This window comes from Rhinolophus hipposideros (genome assembly GCF_964194185.1).
Source record: "Rhinolophus hipposideros genome assembly, chromosome: X".
Classification (NCBI taxonomy): domain Eukaryota; kingdom Metazoa; phylum Chordata; class Mammalia; order Chiroptera; family Rhinolophidae; genus Rhinolophus; species Rhinolophus hipposideros.
In genome coordinates, this window is record NC_138046.1 from 56,571,161 (window position 1) to 56,598,597 (window position 27,437).

General features: G+C 38.0%; 1 protein-coding gene across 3 annotated transcripts; it reads left to right on the plus strand.

Annotated features, from left to right (window-relative positions):
• Positions 1–1,249: 1,249 nt before the first annotated feature.
• Positions 1,250–27,187, plus strand: NOX1 (NADPH oxidase 1; the record flags this gene model as incomplete). Of its 3 annotated transcripts, XM_081042324.1 has the most annotated exons (13): positions 1,250–1,380; positions 3,866–3,961; positions 8,790–8,900; positions 9,143–9,227; positions 10,010–10,155; positions 16,668–16,849; positions 16,937–17,069; positions 22,282–22,374; positions 22,930–23,165; positions 23,384–23,546; positions 23,966–24,112; positions 24,312–24,436; positions 27,061–27,187. In XM_081042324.1, 13 exons carry the CDS (start codon positions 1,336–1,338, stop codon positions 27,185–27,187), a joined length of 1,689 nt encoding a protein of 562 aa, XP_080898450.1. The 3 variants fall into 3 exon arrangements, with proteins under 3 accessions (XP_080898450.1, XP_080898449.1, XP_080898448.1); XM_081042323.1 differs by lacking the exon at positions 23,966–24,112 and having other exon boundaries at positions 1,336–1,380; XM_081042322.1 differs by lacking the exon at positions 8,790–8,900 and having other exon boundaries at positions 1,336–1,380.
• Positions 27,188–27,437: the final 250 nt, after the last annotated feature.

Here is a 27,437-nt window from a genome sequence, read left to right on the forward strand (position 1 = left end):
CCTGGGTATGTACCTTAGAGAAACTGTAGCACATGTTCATCATTCCATCAACATTGTTCCATCAGCATATCCAACAATAGTAGAATGGTTTATTTAAACCGTGGTGTATTCATGCCATGGAATATGATACAGCAGTGTAAATAAACTGAAACTATATGTATCAACATGTATGAATCTCAAAAACACAATGTTGAGTGAAAGAAATCCCAGGAGCATATATACATACAAACAGCTAGGTTCCATTTATTAAAGAGTTCAAAAACAGAAAAAGCTAAACAACAGATTGTTCAGGGATGCATTTAGTTAGTAAAACTATAAAGAAAAACAAGGCGATGATTATCCCCAATTTCAGGATAGTGGTTATATCTGATGGACAAAGAGAGAGGGCCAGCAGGGGGATGTGATCAGGGAGGGCCCCACAGCGGGCTTTAAGATACTGGAAATAAATGTTCTATTTTTTTTAACTTAGGTAGTGAGTACATAGATATTCATTCCTTAAAACAATTCTTTAAGTTTCATATATGTTTTATATACCCTTCGGTGACTATTTTGCCATTTTAGAAAAGGAAAAAAATCAGTGCCCAGAACTGAACTCACAACTCTAGCTAATCAATCATACTAGGAGACAATCACCTCCCTCATTTTGAGTACTAAGACTCCGTTTTGTGAACTGAGGTGTACGCTTATACTGTTCAATTTTCTCTTATTCTATTTGGCCATTCGTTTCACTTGTTCTCCCAGCCAGTCAAGCTCTCCCCAGAGCCAGATCATCCTCTTGGATACTGATCACCCTGCAGATACTGAAATTTCTGAGCCAGCCAGGCTTGATGTCCAAATCACAGCTGGCAGATGTGGAGGCTCTTCTGAAAGCTTATGTTAAAGCAACTTCCTAAACATGCTTGCTTCCTGTCCTGCTTCTCCTGAGCTTATCTGTTTATAGCCCAGCCTAATGTCTTTCTTCCAAGGAACCTTAGCAAATGCCTTATCAAGGAAGGCAATGCTTCACATTAGGTCATGTTGATAAGATGATGAGAGCATATTCTCACCCAAGAAGACTGCTATTTCCTGAAGAGATAAATCCCCACTAGGGAAAACCCCGGTGGTTCTCATAGGTAGGGCTGGTCTACCAAAGCTGATAACATAGTTCCGTCCAGAGGAGAAAGGCCGAATGTACTTATTTATTCCTGGAAGCTTTGTGGGTAGATGTGCATCTTTCATCTCTTAAATATGCACAGCCCCTAGCTGGACAGAGGTTCCAACCCTGAAGAACCTCTCCAGAATCCAGGTTGCTGAATCTTCCTGCTACCCAGAGAGGTTCCAAAGCACCTCTTGACAATGGGAAACTGGGTGGTTAACCACTGGCTGTCAGTTTTGGTTCTGGTAAGTGATGTTGTACTGCCTATTAATTACTTTTAACAGAGTAAAGAGACATCATGTTTGTTAATATTTGTAAAGTTATTTAAAGGGAAAGATTCCATGCCAATATTGGGCTTGTCAAGGCCAGTTATCAGTTAAAAAGTCCAACTCTAGGACTGCAGATATATGTTTTATATAGTCTTCTATGTATATTTCACCATTTTAGAAAAGGAAAAAAATCCAACTCTAGAAATTGATAAAGGGACATATAATATGCAATTGCTCATGTTTTCAAGCCACAAGTATTTGGAATTTCAATCTGTTTACATTTTCTGTCTTCTCTTTTCCTTTTCCATTTCACTTCTAACTACTGTTACAGAGCATTCATTTCTACCCATCCTTCCTATACTGCTCACATCGAGATTTCATAAAATCATTGAACATTTGAGTTAGAGGTGATTTTAGAGACCATCTGGCTCAGCGCTGTCCACAAGAAATATAATGTGAGTCACATATGTGATTTTTAAATTTTCTAATGCTTGAAAAAGTTAAAAAGAAACAGGTGAAATTAATGTCTAGTAATATATTTGTTTAACCCAATATGTCGAAAATGTTATCCTTTCAACATGTGATCAATATTGAAAATATTAATAAAGGTATTTCTAGCTCTAAAATCCTCTGCGATTTTTATCCCTCTCTTATTTTTTTCTCAGAGAGTTTATCGCCCATGGTGGTGACTCACATTTAACAATCTATCTTTGAATTTCCTCCATCCTTCACCAATCCTACTGGCAGGCTCAGACTTCTTGTTATCTCTGACATATACTCCTATGCACTACTTTTTTAAAATGAAAACTAAATTACTCAAAAACATTTTTACTCCTTTTTCCTGAAAGGTATTCTATTCCACTTTATTTTTCATTTACAGTGGAGGAAATGATAGGCGAGGTGAGAAATGGAACTCCTGACTCCCAGATGTCACTGTATCTCATCATTTGCCTTGTCTACAATTGATTATGGGCGGACACAGAGGTTGTTGCCTCTCTGTCCCTCTCGGATCCCGAAACGTTTCTGCTCCCTCTAAATAAGTTTCTCTCCTCTATCTTCTAAATCTTGAGGTATCTGTGGCTTTCATCTCTTTTTCCATTAGCGTCAAAGAATCTCTCGAAGACACTCATCTCTGAAAGGGTCTCTAAGCAAAGGATGTAGGAAGAAATTAATTGGTAAAGCCAGTCTGGTAACAATGCAACTCTAGCCAGCATTCATTGAGCTCTTACTATGCACCAAGCATGATATTAATTGCTTAACATGCATTATTTCACATAAGCCTCACAGCAGTGCTGTGAGGTAGATATTGTCATTATTCTCATTTTACAGGTAAAGAATTGAGGTTCAGAGAGTTAAATCACATATCTGTCTAAGACTAGAGCTAGAAAGTGGTGGAGCTAGAATTTGAGCCCAAGGAGTTTGATTCCAGTATCACACTTTAAATCACTAGGCCATGCTGCTAGAGGTGTGTAAGTAGTTCAGATCTAGTGAATCTGAATGGGCGTGGATATGCTTTAGAAGTATCCCAGTGCCCTAGCGTCCTGCTCAGTTACAGCCGAGCACCTCCAAGCTTGGGCTAAATCCCAATTGGTTGGTCTCTAAGGCAGTGGGCAGTGGGTTCCAATTATCCCCCTTTGCCAATGCAGAGGCAGAGCTTGGAATAGACAAAGCAGTCTTAAGAACTCAAATGAGTCCAAAGCAATGATAGGTTAATTTGAAAAGAGACTCACAATCTAAAAACAGGAAAATGTGTGTCAGGGTGTAATTAAAGAGGCAGGCCCATCTGGAATGGTTTAGTTCTTTTCAGATGAGTATTGTTGCAGCTGTTAAATTTGTTCTTTTTGTTTTTTTCTTTAGAAATCTATATTCACTGATTGCCATATTTTAGGTAATATAGTCCAATTCTAGTCCAGGAATTGGCCAATGTTTTCTGTAAAGTTCTGAGTAGCACACTTTTTAGGCTCTGCAGGCCATATGGTCTCCATCACACCTAATCAACTCGTTCACTGTATCATGAAAGCAGTCATAGATAATACAGATGTAAGTAGGCATGGCTAAGTTCTAATACCACTTTATTTATAAACACGGAAATTTGAATTTCATATAATTTTCAGGTAATAAAATGTCATTCTTCTTTTGATTTTTTCCAACCGTTTAAAAATGTGAAAACAAAAAAATGTAAAAATTGTTCTCAGTTGTAGGTTGTACAAAACAGGTAATGAGCCAGATTTGGCCCATGGACCTTTGTTTGCAGACCCTACTCATCAGTGTCTAATGCATGTATTGAAGTGCTAACTCACTCTGAAAATAAGTTAGATACTAGAGGAATTATATTGATTTAAGATGAAAACAGATAAATGCAAAATAGCCAAAGGATGACACTATTTTCTACTCCTTACGTCCTCCTGCCCATACCCAAATTTCCCTTAATTCTTTGCTTGTTTTACTTGTTTTCTTCTAGGCTACTTGGTTGGGGCTGAATGTTTTCTTGTTTGTGCATACCTTCCTATTATATGAGAAAGTCAACAAGTACTACTATACAAGAGAAATCCTGGGGGTGAGTATCACAGTTGTAATGTGGGGAATCTCGGCATTTTTCTTATTTCCGACCCTGGCTCCTTTGAGGCACAATGCCCCTAATTCCTCTAAGGCTAGAGTTGCCAGAAAAAATACAGGATGCTCAGTTAAATTTAAATTCCAGAAAACTAACAAACCGTTTATTTTGGTATAAGTGTCTTCCAAATATTGCATGGGTCACAGGTATACAGTAAGTCCTTACTTAACGTCGTCATTAATAGGTTTTGCGACTTTAAGCAAAATGAAGTATAACAAAACCAATTTTACCATAGGCTAATTGATATAAACACGAGTTAAGTTCTTATGGCTTCTGATCAACACTATTATGAAACGACCTTAAATAAAAGACTTTATTCTAGAACCTGCTGTGCTCAAAAATTACAGGTTTCCCCTGCTATCTGAAAGTAGAGTGTTCCTATGAAACCTTTTATAAGCCAAAATGGCATAAGTCAAAGAAGCAATTACCATTAATTTATATGGAAAACTTTTTGAGAATTCCTAGAATCCCCCCGCCAATAACCTACCAAATCATACCAAATATGTTTAATTATGTCCAGTTTTATGCTAAGTGAAACACCCTTATAAGCTCTGATACCTTAAAACACATCTGGCTAACATATGCACGAAATGAATCTAGATAAAGCACAGATGTTCACAGACACAGTTCAAAGCTATGGCGGCTTGGTGCTGAGATGCTAAGTGTGATTCCTGGGACGAGATGAGGCTGGCCACTCTTGCTGCTGAGCGTTCACTCTGCCTCTATAAGGGCTCACTGCAAAACAAACGCTGAACACCACTTTCACTTTTCATTATTGTTTTTATTTTATTTTTTATTTTTTTGGTTAAAGCAATAATCCTCTTTGGATTTTTATCAGTTAGTGAAAACAGGTACTACCATGTATGTATGTCATTTGTAAAAGCTAAGTGGAATAATGCGAACTTTCAAAAAAAAAAGAGAGAGATATCTGCATTCATTTTTTAAGTCTGATGTTCAAATTTAGCTGGATGTTCTGTATTTTTGTTCATTAAATCTGGCAGCCCTATCTAGGGCACACTCCCCAGACCTATTAATGAAGAAAATGATTAAGCAGTGTTTTCAAATTGGTTTCTGCAGAAACTCAGGTGCTCCTACAGGGTGTGAGGAGACGGCTGACTTGTAGTGCTCTTGCCCCTGGGCCTACTGCAACCAAAGCAGCCTTCATCTGTCTTACGGACTCCTGCTTACAATTTTATGAGTTTAGTTAAAAATAAATAAACAACTTAAAACCACCACTGTGATGACCTTCCATCAAACAAGATGGATACTCAGGGAGGTGTGTGGGGCTGCAGAACTCAAGGCCTGCAGAAAGGTGGGGGTCAGGTCAGAGGAACAGGATGGAGAAGGCTACGGAAGTGGCAAATTAAGAATAGAAGACATGGTGCATATATATAAGAGAATACTAGTCAGCCATAAAAAAGATGACATATTACTATTTGCAACGACATGGATGGATCTTGAGAGTATCATGCTAAGTGAAATAAGTCAAAAGTAAAAAGACAAGAACTGTATGATTTCACTCATATGTAGGATATAAAACAAAAGGTAACAAATGGACAAATAAACAACCCCCCCAAAAAACCCCCAAACAAACAAACAAAAAACTGGTGGATACAGACAACAAAATGGTGGTTACCAGAACAGAAGGGGAGGATGGGGAGGATAAAGAGGGTTAAAGGGGTCAAATACATGGTGACAGAGGGAGACTAGACTTCGAGTGGTGAGCACATAATAGAGTATACAGATATCGTTTTATAAAGTTGTATACTTGAAAATTATATGTTATTAACCAATGTCATCACAGTAAATTTAATAATAAAAAAGAACAAAAGAGGAAGGGTGGGGGTGGACAGGGCACATTGGTGTGGAAGTTTCTAGGAGGAAGCAAGGAGGTGAGAATGGTTCTCTCACAGGCTCGTCAATCTGGCCACTACCCGATTAGAGAAGCAAATGTGACTGCTAACTCTAGTAAGTTATTCAGTAATGGGTAAATGATTTAGTTAAATCCCTTTCTTAATGGTGTATTTTTCTGTTAGCTTTCCACAAAGACCTGTCTCATGTACGAGTTTAAAGAGATCTTGTCTTTTTGAAAAAAAGTCCTTTTTTTTTTTTCTATAATCAAAGGATTCATGTTGAGATCACAACTAATTTGAATGTTCTGTTCATGGCTTATTTCACCCTGCTGTTTTCCATTTTAAATGTTGGTTTTTGATCCTTCTTTGGAAACTATAACTCCAAAGGAAATGTTAATTTGCTTTATAATAGCTTTTTTTGAAGAGAATGATGCAATAAATGTGACTAATTATTAAGAGCTGAATTGCTTTATGACCAAAAAGTCAACAGCGGAAAAATGAATCATGCCTCATGCTGATATCCTGTGGACATTTCATTTTTAAAGGTCTTCTCTATTAAAAAAAATAATTATAAACAATACTGCTTTCAGTGAGGTCAAATGATATAGGAGTGTATAAATAAAATGTGAAAATCACCTTCCCATCTCATTGCCTAAAGATAACCACTGTTAATAGTTTGGTGTGTGTGCGTATGTAGACATACTGAAATATGCTCACAAATGCATCAGACATATGGATTTTGTTTTGTTTTTGAGGTAGGTATACTATTCTTATTCACTTTGTTTTCCTGTATATGGTAAAATTTGTTCTTTTTGGTGTACTGTTCTTTGAGTTTTGATAAACACATTCAGTAGGACACATAGTTTTTGTTTTAACCAAAAAAGGAATCACGTTGTAGAAATTGGCTAGAAATTTCTTCTTACACTTGGTTTATCTCAGATATCTTTTCGTGTGGGTATGTAACCAGTGATGTGCTGGAACCAGCTAATACCAGCTTGCAGTAGCCAGTTGTATGAATCTCTTACCAACCCTTCATTCAGTGGTGTTCAATGACATCAAGTTGGTATCTTGAGATCTGCCACGGTGGGAGTATTTACATCATGTAAATTGGCAAATGCTGCAAATCAAGACCCCTGTTTCCCCCCAAAAGCTGATTGTTAAACATTTACCATCTCTACACCACTTCACATAGCTCTCATCCTTTTAAGAGCATAGCAGTCCATGCCATTGATGTGCCATAATTTATTTAATCATTCTGTAGGGTATTTCTTAAATTCATGCTCCCTCTAGAAAAATGCAGAGACTTATTTAATTCACTATGAAGCACAGCAAATAAGTAGCTGAAGAAGGAGTTTAAATCCATAGTCAATGAGGCATTAATGACAGCAGCAGTTGAAGTAGAACATCAGTTACTGTTGATGTTGAAAAGTGCACATAAATTGGGATATTTCAATGTGCTGCAATGGGAAAAAAAGATTTTCTCTAAAAAGAATTCATCCTATACAAATGGCCCCCACTGTGTGAAATTGTAGTTCTATATTTTCAATTCACTTGCCAATTTTAGCCTTAAGAAACCTCTGTGACTCAAATAAGCAAGCTGTGGGAACCAATGTGCAAATGCAGGATCTTTGAGATAAGCAGAGAAGTTTTACTCAGAAATGGAACAGGCTGTCTCTACCAAAAGCAGTTGGAGTGTGACTCAGCAGAGGGAGAAACACAGGTCATGTGGAAGAGCAAGAAATGGAAAACAGTAGGGCAGCTCTTGTTCACTGCACTGCCTGACAAATTGTAAGCCATTATGGACGTGAGGCAGATCTTGTTTTGGCTTACTAAACCGATGTCATGTTGCCCTGGGTTTGGGGTGTATGGAAAAATAGTTTTTGTGCCAAAAAGATTATTAGAAAAAAGTCTGAGAAATTGTTAACTCGAACCCATATTCTTCCTCTTAGCAAGTCATTGACAGGCACACACGTAAGGCTAACCTGTTAGCTGAAGTGCAACAATAACTGTGTGGCTGCTGTGAGACTGTCACACTCCATAGCCTGCAGTTCGAAGTACATGGAGCTGACTCAGACCAGTTGTACAGGGTTGGGGAAAGAATTTGGATTTAGCTACCATGGAGTTGACCATATTCTGTCCAGCCTAGACCTAATCAAGCCTGTTTCTGGGCTAAATACTTCTTTGAAGCACTGATTCCTTGTCTCCTTTTCTATCAGTTTCTACTGGTGGATCAGATTAGTCTTGATGTCTGCTGCCTGGCCACCCTAGGAAATCAGTTTGAAATTCTGTTTGCAGAAGCTCTCCCTTTTCAAATCTCTAAGTTTAAACTTTTTGCTCTGAGAGGTTCACTAGTTTTGCCTAAGCTTTATTCAATTATTAAAAACGTCTTAAATACAAGTGCTTAGATCTTGACTTATTTTTATTACACAATTATTACATGCTTGTAATTGCTATCTTAGAAAATACAAAAAAAGAGAAAAAATAGTCACCATCTGTAATTATACCTTTAAATATATACACTTTATTTAAAATGCAAATAAAATATATATGATCCTCAAGATTGTTTCACAAATGATAATAAAATCACAACTGAGTGCATTAAGCAAACATGCTTGTTGCAAAGTATTACAACAAACAGATTGTGTTTTTTAACATGGAATTATTAAATCCTGTTCTTTTTCATACTGATAAATGTACAGTCAAACATTTTCAAACCACCGTCATAGGAATTTCTCAGATCAATACTAAATTCAGCACATTTTTGGTCATTTGCAAACGGAGGGTCTGGCCTGTTTGTTCTAGTTACTGAGAAAGAGGGGAGGAAGTTGCAGCCTGCCCATTTTAAGGTCTCAGACAAGTGCTCCCCTGCTGGATGGTGAAATGAAGCAGCTGATGGTCTCTTCTCTCCTCTGCTCTAGTCGGCGTTGGCCTGGGCTCGAGCCTCTGCTCGCTGCCTGAATTTCAACAGCATGCTGATCCTGCTTCCCATGTGTCGAAACCTGCTGTCCTTCCTGAGGGGCACTTGCTCAGTGAGTTCCAACCACTCGTAGGTCAACTTTCACATTAAAGACAAAAGACCCTGGACTCCTCAGGCAGACAGCCCTACACCAAGGCCCTAGGAATAGAAGCCAGAGGTCTCCTTTGGTAGCCAAGAGTATGGGCAAATGTGGGTGGGTATTGGCGTGCTCTATGTAAGACATGTTGGTTATGGGTTAGTGAGTTTCATAAAGCCATCTGGAGACACCTGACTTCGATCACTTTACATTTATAGTTTTGCAGGTGCAGCCTGAGAAAGCAACTGGATCACAACCTCACCTTCCATAAGCTGGTGGCGTATATGATCTGCCTACACACAGGTAACTGAGGCTCCTACATATTCAGAATCTAGTTTCATTCATCCATGCATATAGACATTACAATATGGTAATAACTGGGTATAGTTTCAGGTGGGTACTAGACAAGTCAGGGAGATCACTTCTTAAATTATGTAAATGTCTAACCAAATGGCTATACACCTGAAATTAATATAAAATAATACTGAATGTCAACTGTAACTGAAAAATTTAAAAAGCAGGGGGAAGAGTGGAGGGTAATAAGAGGTTCAAATTTCCAGATAAAGCATATGTCATGGGGATGTAATGTACAGCATGGGGAATATAGTTAATAATATTGTGATAGCGTGGTACAGTGTCAGATGGTTGCTGGACTTATCATGGTGATCACTTCTTTAGGTATATAAATGTTGGATAACTATGATGTACCCCTGAAACTAATATAACACTGTATGTTAACTATATATTTATTTTATTATATTTTAACCATATTGTTAATAAAAACATTTTTAAAAATAAAAAGAAATTTTTATTTTACACCTGGCACCGTTTGCCAGGCAGTGTTCTAGGCCTACGTTTTTTTTGTTTTTTGTTTTTTTTTGGTTTTTTGAAACTTACATTCTATACCTTTGGGAACAGAATATCAAAAAGATCTTGGATCTGTCTGTAATCAAGGTTTATTTGGCACTTTCTGTGGACTTGGCATTCTGCTAGACACTATGTATAGGATTCTCGTTTTCTAAAGGGCATGCCTGCCATGATGTTCCTGAGACAACTCTCATATCCCTTTCCATCTTTCCATTTAGCTATTCACATCATTGCACACCTGTGTAACTTTGAACGATACAGCAGGAGCCGACAGGCAACAGATGGATCCCTTGCTTCTGTTCTCTCCAGCCTATCTCAAGAAGAAGGGGTTTCTTGGCTAAATCCCATCAAGTCTCCAAACACAGTGAGTTGACTCAATGGCAAGGCATCTGAGTTCTTCTCATGAACATCGAAGCCATGCTATCCTTAGTAGATACTGTGTCAGGCTGACACTTCTCCTTTTTTTTAAATAAAAGTTTATTGGGGTTACAATTCTTAGTAAACTTACATAGATTTCAGGTATACAATTCTGTATTACATTATCTATAAATCCCATTGTGTGTTCACCACCCAGAGTCAGTTCTCCTTCCATCACCATATATTTGATCCCCTTTACCCTCATATACCACCTCCTCCCCCCTTATACCCTGTTAACCACTAAACTATTGTCTGTGTCTATGAGTTTTTGCTTCTCATTTGTTTCTCTTGTTCTTTTGTTGTTTTTCATGTATATACCACCTATCAGTGAAATCATAGGGTTCTCTGCTTTTTCTGTCTGACTTATTTCACTTAGCATTATAATCTCAAGATCCATCTATGTTGTCACAAATGGTCCTATTTCATCTTTTCTTACTGCCGAATAGTATTCCATTGTGTATATGTACCACAATTTCTTTATCCTTTCATCTATTGAAGGACATTATGGTTGTTTCCATCTCTTGGCCACCATAAACAAAGCTGCAATGAACATTGGAGCACACGTGTCTTTATGTATAAATGTTTTCAGATTTTTTGGGTAGATACCCAGGAGAGGGATTGCTGGGTCATATGGTAATTCTATTCATAATTTTTTGGAGAACCCCCACACTGCCTTGCATAACGGCTGCACCAGTCTGCATTCCCACCAACAGTGTATGAGGGTTCCTTTTTCTCCACAGCCTCTCCAACACTTGTTACTGTTTGTCTTGTTGATGACGGCCACTCTGACTGGGGTGAGGAGATATCTCGTTGGGGTTTTCATTTGCATTTCTCTGATGATTAGTGATGTTGAGCATTTTTTCATATGTCTATTTGCAATTTGTATGTCCTCTTTGGAGAAATGTCTCTTCAGGTCCTCTGCCCATTTTTCAATTGGATTGTTTGTTTTTTTGTTGTTGAGTTGCATGACTTCCTCGTATATTTTGAATATCAGCCTCTTATAGAAAGCACTGTTTGCAAAAATCTTCTCCCATTCAGTTGATTACCTCTTTATTTTGTCGATGGTTTCTTTTGCTGTGCAGAAGCTTTTCAGTTTCATATAGTCCCATTCGTTTATTTTAGCTTTTACTTCCATTGCCTTTGGAGTCAAATTCACAAATAGCTCTTTGAACCCAAGGTCCATAAGTTCAGTACCTACGATTTCTTCTATGCAGTTTATTGTGTCAGGTCTTATGCTTAAGTCTTTGATCCATTTTGCATTAAGTTTGGTACATGGTGACAGATAGCAGTCCAGTTTCATTCTTTTGCATGTGGATTTTTAATTCTGCCAGCATCATTTATTGAAGAGGCTGTCTTTTCTCCATTGTATGTTTTTTGCTTCGTTTTCAAAAATTATCTGTCCATACTTGTGTGGGTTTATTTCTGGATTCTCAATTCTATTCCATTGGTCTATGTGTCTGTTTTTCTGCCAATACCATGCTGTTTTGATTATTGTAGCCCTGTAGTACAAGCTAAAGTCAGGCAGTGTGATACCTCCAGCATTGTTCTTTTTTCTTACGATTGCTTTGGATATCCGGCGTCTCTTGTAGTTCCAAACAAATATGATGATGTTTTTGTTCGATTTCTTTAAAAAAATGCCATTGGGATTTTCATGGGGATGGCATTAAATCTGTATATTGCTTTGGGTAATATGGCCATTTTAACTATGTTGATTCTTCCAATCCATGAACACGGAATGTCTTTCCATTTCTTTGTGTCTTCTTCAATTTCTTTTAAAAATGTCTTATAGTTTTCAGTATATAGGTCTTTCACATCCTTGGTTAAGTTTATTCCTAGGTACTTTATTCTTTTTGCTGCAATTACAAAAGGAATTCTTTTTTGGATTTCTTTTTCTGAGATTTCATTGTTAGTATATAGGAATGCAATGGACTTGTGTACGTTGATTTTGTAGCCAACAACTTTACTGTATTCGTTGATTGTTTCTAATAGCTTTTTGGTGGAGTCTTTAGGGTTTTCTATATATAGCATCATGTCATCTGCAAAGAGTCACAATTTAACTTCTTCATTCCCAAGTTGGATGCCTTTTATTTCTTTCTCTTGCCTGATGGCTCTGGCAAAGACATCCAACACTATGTTGAAAAGCAGAGGTGATACAGGACACTCCTGTCGTGTTCCTGAACATAGAGCAAGGAGCTTCAGTTTTCACCATTAATTATGAGATTGGCTGAGGACTTGTCATATATGGCCTCTATTATGTTGAGGTATTTTCCTTCCATACCTATTTTATTAAGTGTTTTAATCATAAATGGATGTTGTATCTTGTCAAATGCTTTTTCTGCATCAATTGATAGAATCATATGATTTTTGTCCTTTATTTTGTTTATGTGATATATCACATTGATGGATTTGCGGATGTTGAACCATCCTTGTGCCCCAGGGATGAACCCCACTTGGTCGTGATGAATAATCTTTTTAATGCATTGTTGCATTCGATTTGCTAGAATTTTGTTTAGGATTTTTGCATCTGTATTCATCAGAGATATTGGTCAGTAGTTTTCTTTTTTTGTGTTGTCCTTACCAAGTTTTGGTATGAGGGTAATGTTGGCTTCATAAAATGAGTTAAGGAGTACTGTCTCTTTTTCAATTTTTTGGAAGAGTTTGAGCAGGATTGGTATTAGATCCTCTTTGAAGGTTTGGTAGAATTCACTAGTGAAGCCATCTGGTCCCGGACTTTTGCTTTTGGGAAGATTTTGGATGACTGAATGAATTTCTTTACTGGTGATTGGTCTGTTTAGATTTTCCATTTCTTCATGGTTCTCATAGGAAGGTTATATATTTCTAAGAACTTGTCCATTTCTTCTAGGTTATTGAAATTGGTGTCATATAGTCCTACATAGAATTCTTGGATGATCCTTTGTATTTCTGTCGCATCAGTGATAACTTCCTCTTTTTCATTTCTGATTATGTTTATTAGTGTCTTCTCTCTTTTTATCTTAGTGGACCTAGCCAAGGGTTTGTCAATTTTGTTAATCTTTTCAAAGAACCAGCTCTTTGTCACATTAGTTTTTTCTATTGTCTTTTTGTCCTCTATTTCATTTAGTTCTGCTCTGATTTTTGTTAATTCCTTTCTTCTGCTGACCTTGGGTTTCACTTGTTCTTCTTTTTCTAGTTCTTTAAGGTGTAAGGTGAGGTTATTTATTTGGGATTTTTCTTGTTTCTTGAGATAGGCCTGTAATGACATAAATTTCCCTCTTTAAACTGCTTTTGCTGCATTCCCAAAATTTTGGTACGGTGTATTTTCATTGTCATTTGTTTCTATATATCTTTTGATCTCTCCTTTAATTTCTTTTTTGTACTGGTCATTCTTTAAAAGTATGTTGTTTAATCTCCATGTATTTGTGTTTTTTCCTGCTTTCTTTTTGCAGTTGATATCCAATTTCAAAGCTTTGTGATCAGAGAATATGCTTGGTATGATTTCAATCTTCTTAAATTTGCCGAGGTTGAATTTATGTCCCAATATATGGTCTATAGTTAAGAATGTTCCATGTACAGTAGAAAAAAATGTGTCGTCTATTTTAGGATGAAGTGCTCCATAAATGTCAATTATGTGCATTTCATCTAATGTGTCATTTACGGCTGCTATTTTGTTATTTATTTTCTTTTTGGATAATCTATTCATAGCTATCAATGATGTAGTTAAGTCCTCTAGTATAACTGTGTTTTGGTCAATTTCTCCCTTTAGCTCTGTTAGTAGTTGCTTGGTACATTTTGGTGCTACCTGGTTGGGGGCATCAATATTGATCACTGTTATGTCTTCTTGTTGTATAATCCCCTTTACCATTACGAACTGTCCATCTTCGTCTCTTGTTACTTTTTCACCCTGAAGTTTGTTTCATCTGATATCAGTATGGCTATACCTTATTTTCCATGGATGCCATTTGCTTGGAGTGTCAATTTTCACCCTTTCACTTTGAGTTTATGCTTGTCCTTGTAGCTGAGATGTGTCTGTTGGAGACAGCATAGGTTGGGTTTAGTTTTTTGATCCAATCTGTTACTCTGTGCCTTTTTATTGGTGAGTGCAGTCCATTTACATTTAGGGTGATTATTGATATGTGAGGATTTCCTCTCATTCTATCTTTAGTTTTCTGGTAAGATTGTGTTTCCATGGTTTCTTTGCCTTTCTGTTTGTTGTCCATTATTCCTGGGTGGTAGTATTCTTTGATGTTTCCCTCTGGTTCTTCTTTAATTACAGTATATGTTTCAGTTCTGCAGTTTTTTTCAATGGTTACCCTTAAGTTTATGTAAAAGAAAGTTTGATATTTAGAGTATTCCATTTTCTTCAGCATGCTTACTTTCTCCATTTCCATATTCCGGGTCAGGCCTTTAATATTTCCCTTTTTATGTTTTGGTTGTCACAAATTGTCCCTGTTGATGGTGGTTAAATAGCCTTCTTTAGTATTTCTTGTAGTGCAGGTCATGTATTAGGAAATTCCCTCAGCTTCTGTATGTCTGGAAATGTTTTTATTCCTCCTTCATATCTAAAGCATATCTTTGGGGGATACATTATTCTTGGCTCATAATTTCTCTCTTTCAATAGTTTGAATATTTGGTTCCACTCCCTCCTGGCTTGTAGAGTTTCTGCTGAGAAATCTGATGATAATTTAATGGGCTTTCCTTTGCAGGTTACTGTCTTCTTTTTCCTGGCTGCCTTGAGGATTCTTTCATTGTCGTTGATTTTAGACAGCTTCAATACAATATGCCTTGGAGAAGGCCTGTTGGGATTGAGCTGATTAGCTGTTCTATTTGCTTCTTGGATTCGAGGATCCAGTTCTGTCCACAAGGTTGGGAAGTTTTCATCGACAATTTGTTTGAATACATTCTCTGTTCCCTTCTCTCTTTCTTCTCCTTCTGGTATGCCCATTATTCTTATATTGCTCTTTCTGATGGAATCAGAAAGTTCTTGTAGAGTTCTTTCATTTCTTTTAAGTCTCAAGTCTCTTTCTTCTTCCATTCTTGTCATTTTCAGGTTTCTATCTTCGATGTCACTGATTCTTTCCTCCATCTGGTCAACTCTACTACTTAAGCCCTCTACTTCATTCTTAATTTATTCTTTGAGTTCTTAATCTCTCTAGAAATTCTATTTGGTTCTTTTTTAAAATTTCAATGTCTTTGGTAAAATGTTCATGTTGTTCTTTGATTGTGTTTCTGAGTTCATTAAACTGCCTTTCTGTGTTTTCTTGCATCTCATTGGGTTTTTTCAGAAGTACAATCTTGAATTCTCTGTCATTTAAGTCACCTATTTCCATATCTTTAAGTTCTTTTTCTGGAGACTTTCACTTTCTTTCTGAGCTGTCTTGTTGCCTTCATTATTCATGGCAATTGATGATTTATTATTTCTCTTCCTGGACATCTACAGGAGTGGGTTCCGCAACAGGTTATTAGGAAGTGGTCTTTCTTTGTTTTCCAGTTCGTGCTGGTAGAATGTTTTATTTTCTCTCCAACTGAGCCTTTTTTTCTCTCTCACGCACTGTAGTGTTGTTTTCTCTGCACTATTCCAGCTTCTCACACAATGGGGGGATTCCCTGGAAGTGGGACTTCTGCTCTGTTAACAGTTTGCCCGAGTCATAGGGTGCTGCTTCCCTGTTGGGATACAGAGAGCTTTTGAAGTTCCAAAGCTCTTCCTGCACCAGATTCAGACCCGTGTGCTTCAGCAGTTCTGTTTACTCCTACAGGGATCCATCCAGATGGGTGGGTACAGGGGCGGGGTGAGTGTGAGAGGTGGCCCACAGCAATGGCGGGACCACCACCACAGCCAGCCATGTTTCCATAGCTCCCTCCCCTTTGCCTTAACTAGTTTGGCTGTGAATCTGTGTCTGTGGACCACAGTTCTGAGAACTATAAATATTCTGTTCTTTTGATCTGACACTGATACTGTTCTGCTTCTAGCACTGGGCAGGTGGGGGTGGGGCGAGCTCTGGGAAGGTAGGGAGGGGGCGGCTAGTCTCAGTGCGTAAGGCTTCTGTTCTCTGCTCAGCCGTGAGGCTTAAACCACCGTTTTCAGCCTTCTTCCCTGAGTCTTTGCTCCGAGGTCTCTGCCATGAGCGTTGGGTTCAGCCATGTTATTTGCTGTCCCCTCAGCCCTGTGGGCCATAAGCGGAGCCCTAGAAGTCCAAGTTCTTCCCTCTCCTCAGCTGAGGTAGTTCCGGGATGCAGCGAGCTCGGAGCAGGGAGCTGCTCTGTCCCTGCACTTCTCTCTTCCCTCCTCCCCTGCTAGCGCAATTTGCCCCCCTTTAGGTGAATTCAGTAGTGAGCCTCTTCGTCTTGCCTGTCTGCTGTGCAAGGAGTCCTTTGTGGAGTTATGGTTGTTCAATTTGTTGTAAATTCCAGGGGAGATTTCCAGAGGTTCACCTCAAGCTGCCATTTTGATGACGTCACTCTCTGATATTTCTCCTTTCATAGACAGTGACGTATGTGACATTCACCAGCATTCCTGGTCTCACCGGAGTGATCATCACAATAGCTCTGGTTCTCATGATGACTTCCGCTACAGAGTTCATCCGGAGGAATTATTTTGAGGTCTTCTGGTATACACACCACATTTTTATTATTTACTTCATCGGCTTAGGGATTCACGGCATTGGGTAAGGTGCTCAAACTCCTTTCTCATGCACCAGACCCTGACCTTGCATAATTCTTCACTCCAAACTGTCCTCCTTTGTCTATTTCAGTGGAATTGTACGGGGTCAAACGGAAGAGAGCTTGAAGGACAATCATCCTCACAGGTGTGCAGAGTCTTTTGAGAAGTGGAATGATCATAACTCCCACTGCAAGCCTCCCCAGTTTGAAGGGAACCCCGCTGAGGTAAAAACCCTATGGACAAGGATAGACTCTTGTTAGGAGCTGTTATTGTTGTTATTATTACTTATTATTATTATTAGCTCAACGGCTATATTCACAAGGTTCCTACCATCAAGGAATTACGATATCACTGGCAACAAGCTAGTGAACTGTCATTAGCAGATAACCCTGAAAAGGAACGAGTAACGGTTAGTGCATGTTGTGAGACCCTCTCGAGAGGAAATAATGATAACCTGCATTATTAATATTTACCATGGGCCAAGTTTGCTGCATAGCATAGATTATCTCATTTATACATAGCAATAACCTATGAGGTAGGTACTTCTTTTATCTCCATTTTGAGACAAAAGGGCTAGGATTCAGAGAGATTAAGTGAATTGTGAAGCTCACACAGTAAGTAACTTGTGGAGCTGGAATTCAAGCCCAGGCCTTTTGAATCCCAAAGATTATGCTGTTGACCACTGTACTATCCCAAAATTTATTTGTGAGAACCCAGTCAATGTTTTTGAGAAAAAGAAAACTTTTTTTTAGCTTTATTGAAATATAGTTGATAAAATTGTATATACTTAAAGTGTATAATGTGATGAATGATATATGTATACTTTGTGAAATGATTACTGCATTGAGGTTAATTAACACATCCATCACTTTACATAGTTACCATTTGTGTGTGTGTGTGTGTGTGTGTGCACGCGCGCACACGATGAGAATGCTTAAGATCTATTCTCTTAGCAAATTTCAAGTACGCTGTATGGTACTATTAACTAACATCACCATATTGCACATTAGATCCCCATAACTTATTCATCTCATAACTGAAGGTTTGTACCCTTTCACCAATATCTCCCCATTCTGCCCCCACCCTGATCCCCACCACCATCCCCTGATCAACCACCTTTCTACTCTGTTTCTATTAGTTCAACTGTTTTTAAAAGCACTCTTGAGGTTGGCTTTCATTGGTGTAATAAGAACATACTTGGAAATTATTGTTAGACAATGGATGATGAAGAAACTGGATTCCAGGGAATCCAAGGTGTGCCTCAGGGTAATTATGTGAATATAATGACTTATCTTTGATTGCTCATAAAATATGTTAGATTGAGGAATAAATGGAAAAGAAAGGTTAACTTGTGTTGCCTCAAAGTGATCTCAGGATGGTTAAAGTCTTTAAATCAGATGCAGAATGAAGAGCAATAGCTCAGTCCTCATTGAGAAAGGGAAAAATATCTAAAAAATATGCCGTAAAGTTGTCAATTTAAATCAGTGGGGAAAAGATACAGTATTTAATAATTTTCTTTAGGATAATAGAATAAACATCTAGGGAAAAAAAAGCTGTATCTTTATTCTACACTTTACACTAAAATATGGATCAAGGATGCATGCATCAATAATTTAAATGTTAAAAAAAATAAAGAAATCATAAAAGCCCCCTAAGACCACATGGGAATTTTTTTTCTAATTCTGGAGTATTAGTAAGAAATACTCTCTAAATAAGATAAAAAATCTCGAAGTCAGAAAAGGGAAGATAATAAAATTGGATAAGTATATATTCAAACTTATTATCCTTTATTTATATAATATATATACATATATATTATATACATATATATATATATATATATATATATATATATATAATTTTGTGTGGCAAAAAAACACATCATAAATAAAGACAGGCAACAAATTACTAAGGATGAAAAGTATTTACAACTTATAGATGAACTAATTTCCTAATATATGACACCTACAAATCAATAAGAAAAAGCTTACTATGCTATATACCTGAAACTATATAACATAATATTGAATGTCAACTATAATTGAAAAATTATAAAGGGGGGGAAGCTGAAGGGGAATAAAAGGTTCAAATTTCCAGGTATAAAACAAATAAGTCTCGGGGATGTAACGTACAGCATGGGAAATATAATCAATAATATTGTGAGAGCATACTACAGTGTCAGATGGTTGCTGAACTTATCATGCTGATGACTTATTTAGGTATATAAATGTTGAATAACTATGGTGTATATCTGAAACTAGTATAATATTGTATGTTAGCTACATTTTAATAAAAATCTTTTAAAAAATTATCAAGATCATCAAAAACAAAGAAAGTCTAAGAAACCATTACAGCCAAGAGGAGCCTAAGGAGACATGATGACCAAATGTAACATTATATCCTGGATGGGATCCTGGAAGAGAAAAAGGTCATTAGACAAAAACTGAGGAAATGCGAATAACATACAGACTTCAGTTAAGATTCATGTCTCAATATTGGTTCACTAATTGTAACAAATGTAACATACTAACGAAAGATGTTTTTACAATAACAGGGGAAACTGCATATGGGGTATATCAGAATTCTCTGTACAATTTCTCCTCTTTATTCTGGAAATTTTCTACAAATCTGTTCAAAAATAAAATGTTTACTTAAAAATAAGAAAAAGCCTAACAACCAAATAAAAAATAATAGAAGATATGAACAGAAAGATCACAGAAATGAAGATTTATGTTAATCTTAAATATATAAAATGATGCTTAATGTTATTCATAATGGAAGAAATGCAAAATAAAACTACATTAAGATACTCTTTTTTTAACCAAACAGATTAGCCAAGATCAAAGAGCCTGTCTGTTCACGAGCTGTGTTGGCATTGCTCTCGTGCATTACTGGTGAGAGTGTAAACTTATACAACTGCTTGTAAGAGTGATTTGGCAGTATTTACCAAACTTTAAAATTCTACTTCGAGGAGGTTTTCTAAAAACATACTTGCATAGGTGTTAAATTACATATGTTAGGTTATTCATTGTAGCAATGCTTGATAGAACAAAAGATTGGAAATCACTGCCCATCAATAGAAGACTAGTTAAATTATGGGAACTTCCTACAATGGAATACTCCACAATCATTAAAGTGAAAGAGGCAGCTGCATAGGTACGAACACGGACCAATCTCTAAGATGTTAAATAAAAAAAAGGCAGGGTAGTGTGTATAGTCTGCTACCATTTGTACTTAATGCAATGTTATCACTTAAATGCGTATTCCCAGAAGGATTCACGAAATAATAACATTCATTGTCTCTGGGGAGCTGGGTGACAGAGATAGAAGGGAGATTTGTACTTTTGAATTTTGTGCAATGTACATGTATTAATTATTTAAAAATAATTTTAAAAGGACATACCTGGCATATGTTAACAGTACCTTTCATTTCAAAAGTCAGAGGAACTGTAAGTTATAACCAGAGACCTGTATTATTCGACAAGAGGCCCTTAAAGACAGGAACCTATAAAGCTTGATCAGCACCTTACTAGCTGTTAATTCCCTGTCTTACCTTGCACATCGACGCCTATCATTTTCTCCTAGATTGCCTGAGATAAGGTATATTTGGCCTATTTGGAGGTAGACTGAAAACTCAAGTGTTGCTTTGATTGGTCAAGTGATACCCCAAGGGAGAGGACACCAGTTTTGCCACCTATTTGAATGTACAGGTTTGTTTCTTTCGTAAACATTAAAAAGTACTCTCTCCACATTCTCCCCATTTAAAAATTATAAAAATAACACATTTATGTATAGTTTGGAAAACGCAGAAAAATATTCAGAGGAAAATAAAAATTTCAGAGTTCTACCACTTAGAGGTAATATTTTTTTCCTCTTCATCTATATCATTGGATACTTTCTTCTGTTGTCAAGTATTTTTTCTGAAACATCTGTTTTTAGAAAGCTGTATGGTATACCATTTTTCATATTTTTTCTACATGGTTATTTTTAATGACCTTGCGGGCAATAGGCTAAGTGAAATAAGTCAGACAAAGACAAATACTGTATGGTCTCACTTTCATGTGGAATCTAATAATAAAAAAAAAACTGAGCTCATAGATACAGAGAAGAGATTAAAAATTACCAGAGGCAGGGGATGGTGGTGGATAAAATAGGTGAAAGTGGTCAACAGGTACAAACAAATAAGTCCTGTGGGTATAATGTACAGCATGGTGACTACAGTTAATAATACTGTATTGCACGTTTGAAAGTTGCCAAGAGAGTATATCTTAAAAGTACTCGTCATAAGAAAATATTTTTGTTACTATCTAAGGTGTTAACTAGACTTGTGGTGATGATCATTTTGCAATGTATACAAATATCGAATCATTATGTTGTACACCTAAAACTAATATAATATTATATGCCAATTATATCTCAATTCAAAAAGATAAATTAAAATTTTAAAAAGTTTGGTATTGACAAAAAAATATATAGTACAACATTTTGTCTTTTTTTTTTTCCTTAGGGAAACTAATGCGGCCATTACTATACTTGTATACTTTGTGCACACTTTAATTATTTCTTTTCTTTCTTTTTTTGGGGGGAGGTGAATTCATGTCTTCTGAATTCAGCTAGGGATTTTTTCCAAATAAGAAGTAGCATCAGATTGTATAATACCCACTCTCAGGTTCACTAGCCCCATCTCTGCCCCTTTTCTCCCGAGTTACCCAAGGACGTTTTTTACCTGAAACAGAATAAGAAACCTCATTCCACACAGTTCTGATGTATCACACTTGAACAATTGTGCAAGAAAGCACATGACTTAACGTTGCCAGGGAATACGTTTTCAGTGACTCCTGTGCATATAGAAGCAACTTGCTACCTTTAAGAAGATCTCAGGGATAGAAAGGTTGCTTTGAAAAAAAATGTAGACAAGATGAAAAACATATTACTATGTTAGATGTTTTGATTACCTGAGAAAAGAGGTGATGGATAAGTACCAAGTTTTATATATTGTTGTTATCAGTAGTGTCAGCCACGTACTTTCCCTTTTGTGTTACTTTTGTTATTAACCATCTGCTTCTATTCCACATCTACTGTCTCTGTTGGTTTTTCAGATTAGACAAGTTGTCCTGCAAAACAGTCTTAGGTTCTTAAAATTATATATATATTTACCATGTACTTAATTTCTGTGCTTTTCTTTTGCTTCCTGGTGAAACCTGTAAAATTTCAGGAAGTGATCTGCTTTATGAATAACAGATTAGCAAACAAAACCATTGTAGTTTATTCCTTTCCATTTGTGTCCTCAAGATTTGGTAAAACTAGTGGCTTAATAATGATACACATGAGACAACTCAATCAATATTTATTGAATGAGGGAACAAACTGCTACACAAGTAAATTCTAGAAAAAAGATTAATGTATAACCACATTCTTTACTGTGTTTCTGTGCAGTCTTGGAAGTGGATCCTTGCACCAGTTGTTCTTTATATCTTTGAAAGGATCCTCCGATTTTATCGCTCCCAACAGCAGGTTGTTATTACCAAGGTAAAGCATATGCAATTACATTTTGCCATGATAAGAGTTCTGTTATTCCTGATTATAGAAATAAATTGCCATGTCGTCACCCTGAAGAGAACAAAAAAAGAATTTGGGGGTAACATAATACTTCAGTTCCTCCAGTGCTGGACAGAACCATGGGAAAGAGGGGTTAGACAGAAATCATCACTATGGGTCTATGTCTGAGACTGCAAAACTGGCAGCCTGCGCCAGATCTAACCCACCGACGTATTCTATTTGGCCCACACATCTGATTGTTTAGAATGTCAAACTGGTTGCTAACACTTAAAAATCTGGATGGAGGCGTTTACATTAAAAATGACATTTCTGGCTTCTCTTTAAGAATCAGGTGAACTGATAGCATTGAGTCGCCATCTGGTAGTGCCAACATTGTCTGGGCTAAGTAACTGCTGCCCCCATTTGAAAGGACATGCTCACAGTTCACCACTGTCTCCTGCCCTCCAACTTAACTCATTTACTTTGTCTACCTGCCCCTGTCTCCATTTGAAATTGTCTCCTTTGGTCTCTGTGCTTCATTCACAGGTTGTCATGCATCCATCCAAAGTTTTGGAATTGCAGATGAACAAGCGTGGCTTCAGCATGGAAGTGGGACAGTATATTTTTGTGAATTGCCCCTCAATCTCTCACCTTGAGTGGCATCCCTTTACTCTGACCTCTGGTCCAGAGGAAAACTTCTTCTCCATTCATATCCGAGCAGTAGGGGACTGGACAGAAAATCTCCTAAGGACTTTTGAACAACAGCATTCACCAGTTCCCAGGTAGGTCCTGGACATTAGCAGAGACCCAGATGAGGAATGCCAACAGGCAGGAAAAAGAAAACAAATCCTTGTTGAACCTTAAGTCTGGTACAACAGAATATGATAAAAATAAACAGGCCCCAAATCAGCCGTGGAAACCCCTAAGTCTCTAGGAGGATGTTTGAGGTTGGGGGTGGAGGTGAGACTTCACTTGCCCGTTGTCTTCTGTCTTCCGCCAGGATTCAGGTGGATGGTCCATTTGGTACCGTCAGCAAGGATGTTTTCCATTATGAAGTGGCTGTGTTGGTCGGAGCAGGAATTGGGGTCACCCCCTTTGCTTCCATTTTAAAGTCCATCTGGTACAAATTCCGGCATGCAGATCACAGCCTCAAAACACAAACGGTACACTCCTTCATACCACTTTTCATCTGGTCTGGGCTTGACTAGTGCATTGCTTTCGTGGGTTGAGCTCTTTACAATTGACAAGAGTAACCCCTCCCTGGAGTTATGAGAGCAAGCGATCACTTCTCTCTGCCAAGGCATCTGCTTACAGATTAACCATAAGAACAGGGTCTTCATTTTCAATTTGGAGTTTGAAATCACCTTGAACCAAAGATGACATTGGAGGTCTCTTTCCATAAGGCAAGTTGTCAGGACTCTGGACATTCATGCTGGCTAATGTTTGCTGCTCCGTAGAGGTGATTTTTCAGGTTACCCTACACTTGACCAACAGTTATAGAGTATATCTACCTGATCATGTCACCACAGTCCATATCGTAAAGGGAACTTAATAAGGCTATGTTTTCTCTTGCTGGTTCCAGATCTATTTCTACTGGATCTGCAGGGAGATAGGTGCCTTTGCCTGGTTCAAAGACCTATTGGCTTCCCTGGAACAAGAGATGGAGGACTTAGGCAAAGTGGGTTTTCTAAACTACCGTCTCTTCCTCACCGGATGGGACAGCAACATCGTGAGTTCAAACAACACACTAATTCCCATGTTGGATGCAAGCTGAATGTCAGACAAAAGATCATGCATGCTGATGGGAAATAATTATTTCTTGTGATTTCCTACACGTCCTCACTCTCACGTCCAAGTTTTAAAATGGCTGAAAGAAGAGACAGTTATCAGGACCTGCTTTTTCTAACTTTTTATTTCTCTGACTCCAGGCTGGTCATGCAGCATTAAACTTTGACAAAGCCACTGACATCCTGACAGGTCTGAAACACAAAACCTTCTTTGGGAGACCTATGTGGGACAATGAGTTTTGTACAATAGCTACCACCCACCCCAAGTAAGTGTATTCTCCTCTGGTTAGTTGAGTTAGCAGAACTAAGGTTTGGGAAAGGTATTACAACACGTTGAACACCCTTTGGGAAAGATCTCTGGGGCAGAAACTATTTGCACCATTCTTAGATTCCTGCTTAAAACTGAGGAAATTCCACCCGGGGTTTTAGCCAAATAAGGGTCATGATCTTGTAATTGAGAACATGGTTGCTGCTCCTACAAGCTCCTATTCAAATAGTGAGGCAAGGAGACTCAGTTCTGATCTGTATTACTAAACAAAATAGAGAACTGGAACAATTCAAATGCATTGCTTTTGGCCTTAGTGAGCTCTACTTAAAGTAGCAAGTGTTGGGAGTACATTATCTAATTAACTGATTACCTGACCGTGGTCTTTCTGGAGGGGTATTGAGACATGATAGAGCATATAGGAAAACGTGGTGCCATGAGATCAGCCATTCTGATGGGAAAGAGATTAAGCTGATCATGTTAGATAAATTCCCAGAACAAGTTGGCAGGCGAAGATCAATTCAATTCCACAAACATTACTGGTTACCTTCTATAAGCTCAGCACTCACTATTCAGGAAGCTTTGGAGGCTGAAAGACAAACTCAATATGGTTCTTGCCTTCAAGGAGCACACATTTTAATATGAGATGCATACAATCAACTCAAAGCAGAACGATGCACTCCATGAAACAAGTGCGTGGACATTGAGGGAGGGAAACTCTATGCCCAAATGGGGTGACCTGGAAAGGATTAATGAAGGCAGTGGTCATTCAGTAACTTGAATTCAGATGATCCTGGGTCCTAATGCTAGTTCTGAGATTTCCCAGGTCTGGGATCTCGAGCTAGAAGACCCTCTGATCTTCAGATTTCTCGTCTGTAAAATGGGGGTTATGTTAATAGATGCCTGCTCTCTCACTTCCAGGATAGTTGTGAATATTAGGCGAGACTATGTTCTGTAAGCAGCACATAAGCAAGAGAGAATATTTTAATTAGTGTGTCGAGTTGACCATAGTTGAAATTATGAGATTGTTAAGAGTGATAGAGACAGACTACAGAGTATTAAGGAATGCTTACGTCATGTAGGAAGGGAGAAAGATGAACAGGGAAGGAGGAGGACAATGTGGAGAAGTAGTGTCATAGAATCCAAGGGAGGAAATATTAGAGAAGTGTGGTCAACAGTTTTGGAGGAGTGGCAGGGTCCGGGAAATGCTTGTTTAACATAAAGATGATCTAAGCATATTTAGACAGACCAGGAGCAAGTAGATAGGAATAAAATAAATATACAAAAGGGGGAGAGGGCTAGGATTGCCATAATAAAAAACAGGCAATAATAAGAGTTGACAAGGAAGTGGAGAAATTGTAGGAGGGTTCCTCCTACATTGCTTGTTGGAATGTGAAACGGTGCAAACCTTGGGGAAAACGCATTTCCTCAAAATGTTAAACAGAGAGTTATCACATGACCCAGCAATTTCACTCCTAAGTATGTTCCCAAGAGAAACAGAACATATGTCCATGAAAAACTTGTACACAAATGTACATAAAATAGCCCAAAAGTGGAAACAACCAGTGTCCATCAATAGATGAATGGATAAACCAAATGCGGTAGATACATACAATGGCATGATATTCAACTGTAAAAAGGTATGAGACACTGATACATGCTACAACATGGGTGAACCTTGAAAATAGTATGTAAAGTACAAGAAACCAGACAATAAGGCCACATACGATTTCATCTACATGAAATGTTCACAATAGGCAAATCTAGAGACAGAAAGTAGATTTGGTTGTCTAGGGCTGGGGGTGAGCGGTTAGGAAGGAATGAGGAGTGACTGCTAATTTGTGTGAGGTTTCTTTCTGGGATGATGAAAATGTTCTGATTAGAAAGTGGTGATGGTTGCCCACCTTTTGGCTATACTAAAAAGCACTAACTACACACTTTAAAAGGATGAATGTTATGACATGCGAATTACCTCAATTAAGTAAAAATGAGGGGAAAAGAAGGTATGAGAGGAAGAGGGTGAGACCCAGAGAATACATTACCCTCCACTGCCTTTTCAGTGAGAAATTTTGAAGTGGGGTTCAAGTGGATGATGGGTTTAATCATCCCATTGGGCAGCTGACACATATGCACTTGCTATGTGCCATGCATTTTTCTGACTGCTTAATGTATATTGTTTTCATTAAAACCTCAAAACAACCCTACGAGGTGGGTACTCTTTTTGTCCCCTTTTGACAGGTATGGGGTGGGGTGGGGAACAGTAACACAGAGAGGTTAAGAAACTTCCCGAAGTCACACAGCTGGAACAAATGTCGGAGCTGGGATTTGAACTCAGGCAGACTTGCTTTCTAGTCTAGCTAGTACTTAACCACCACAGGGCACAGAATCTCCTGTCTGTTCTCTATAGGCTAGGCAAGACTGAGTGCTAAGGGCTGGAAGCACATTTGGGGCTTACAAGCAGAAAAGGAGAGAAAAGTACTATGAAGAACGTGAGGGGAGTCAACAATGGAATTTTTATACAAGATTGTTGGGAGTAGTAACGGCCTGCAGAGGCCGGCTCTCCATTCTCACGAACATCACAGCCTTTGATGCATTCTAGCGCTAAGTACTGTTCTATCCGTGCAGGTCTGTGGTGGGAGTCTTCTTGTGTGGCCCTCAGGCTTTGGCAAAGAGCCTGCGCAAGCGCTGCCACCGATACTCCAGTCTGGATCCTAGGAAGGTTCAATTCTTCTTCAACAAAGAAAATTTCTGACTTACAGGAATAAGGATGCTAATCTGCATTTAGTCTCTCCTTTGTATCGTCAACAACTGACTTGGTATGGTCAGGTTTGGGCAGCCACTTAAGACAATAACATCTCGTGTAAGCCTTGACTCCCTGGCATTTGTTTTATGGATTCAACCTTGTTGTCACTGAGGTTCAAGAACCTAAGAACTTCAGAAGTCACAATACTTGCTAAGCCCACGGAATCTTTCTTGGGAAAATAACTAAATCATTCTGGAAT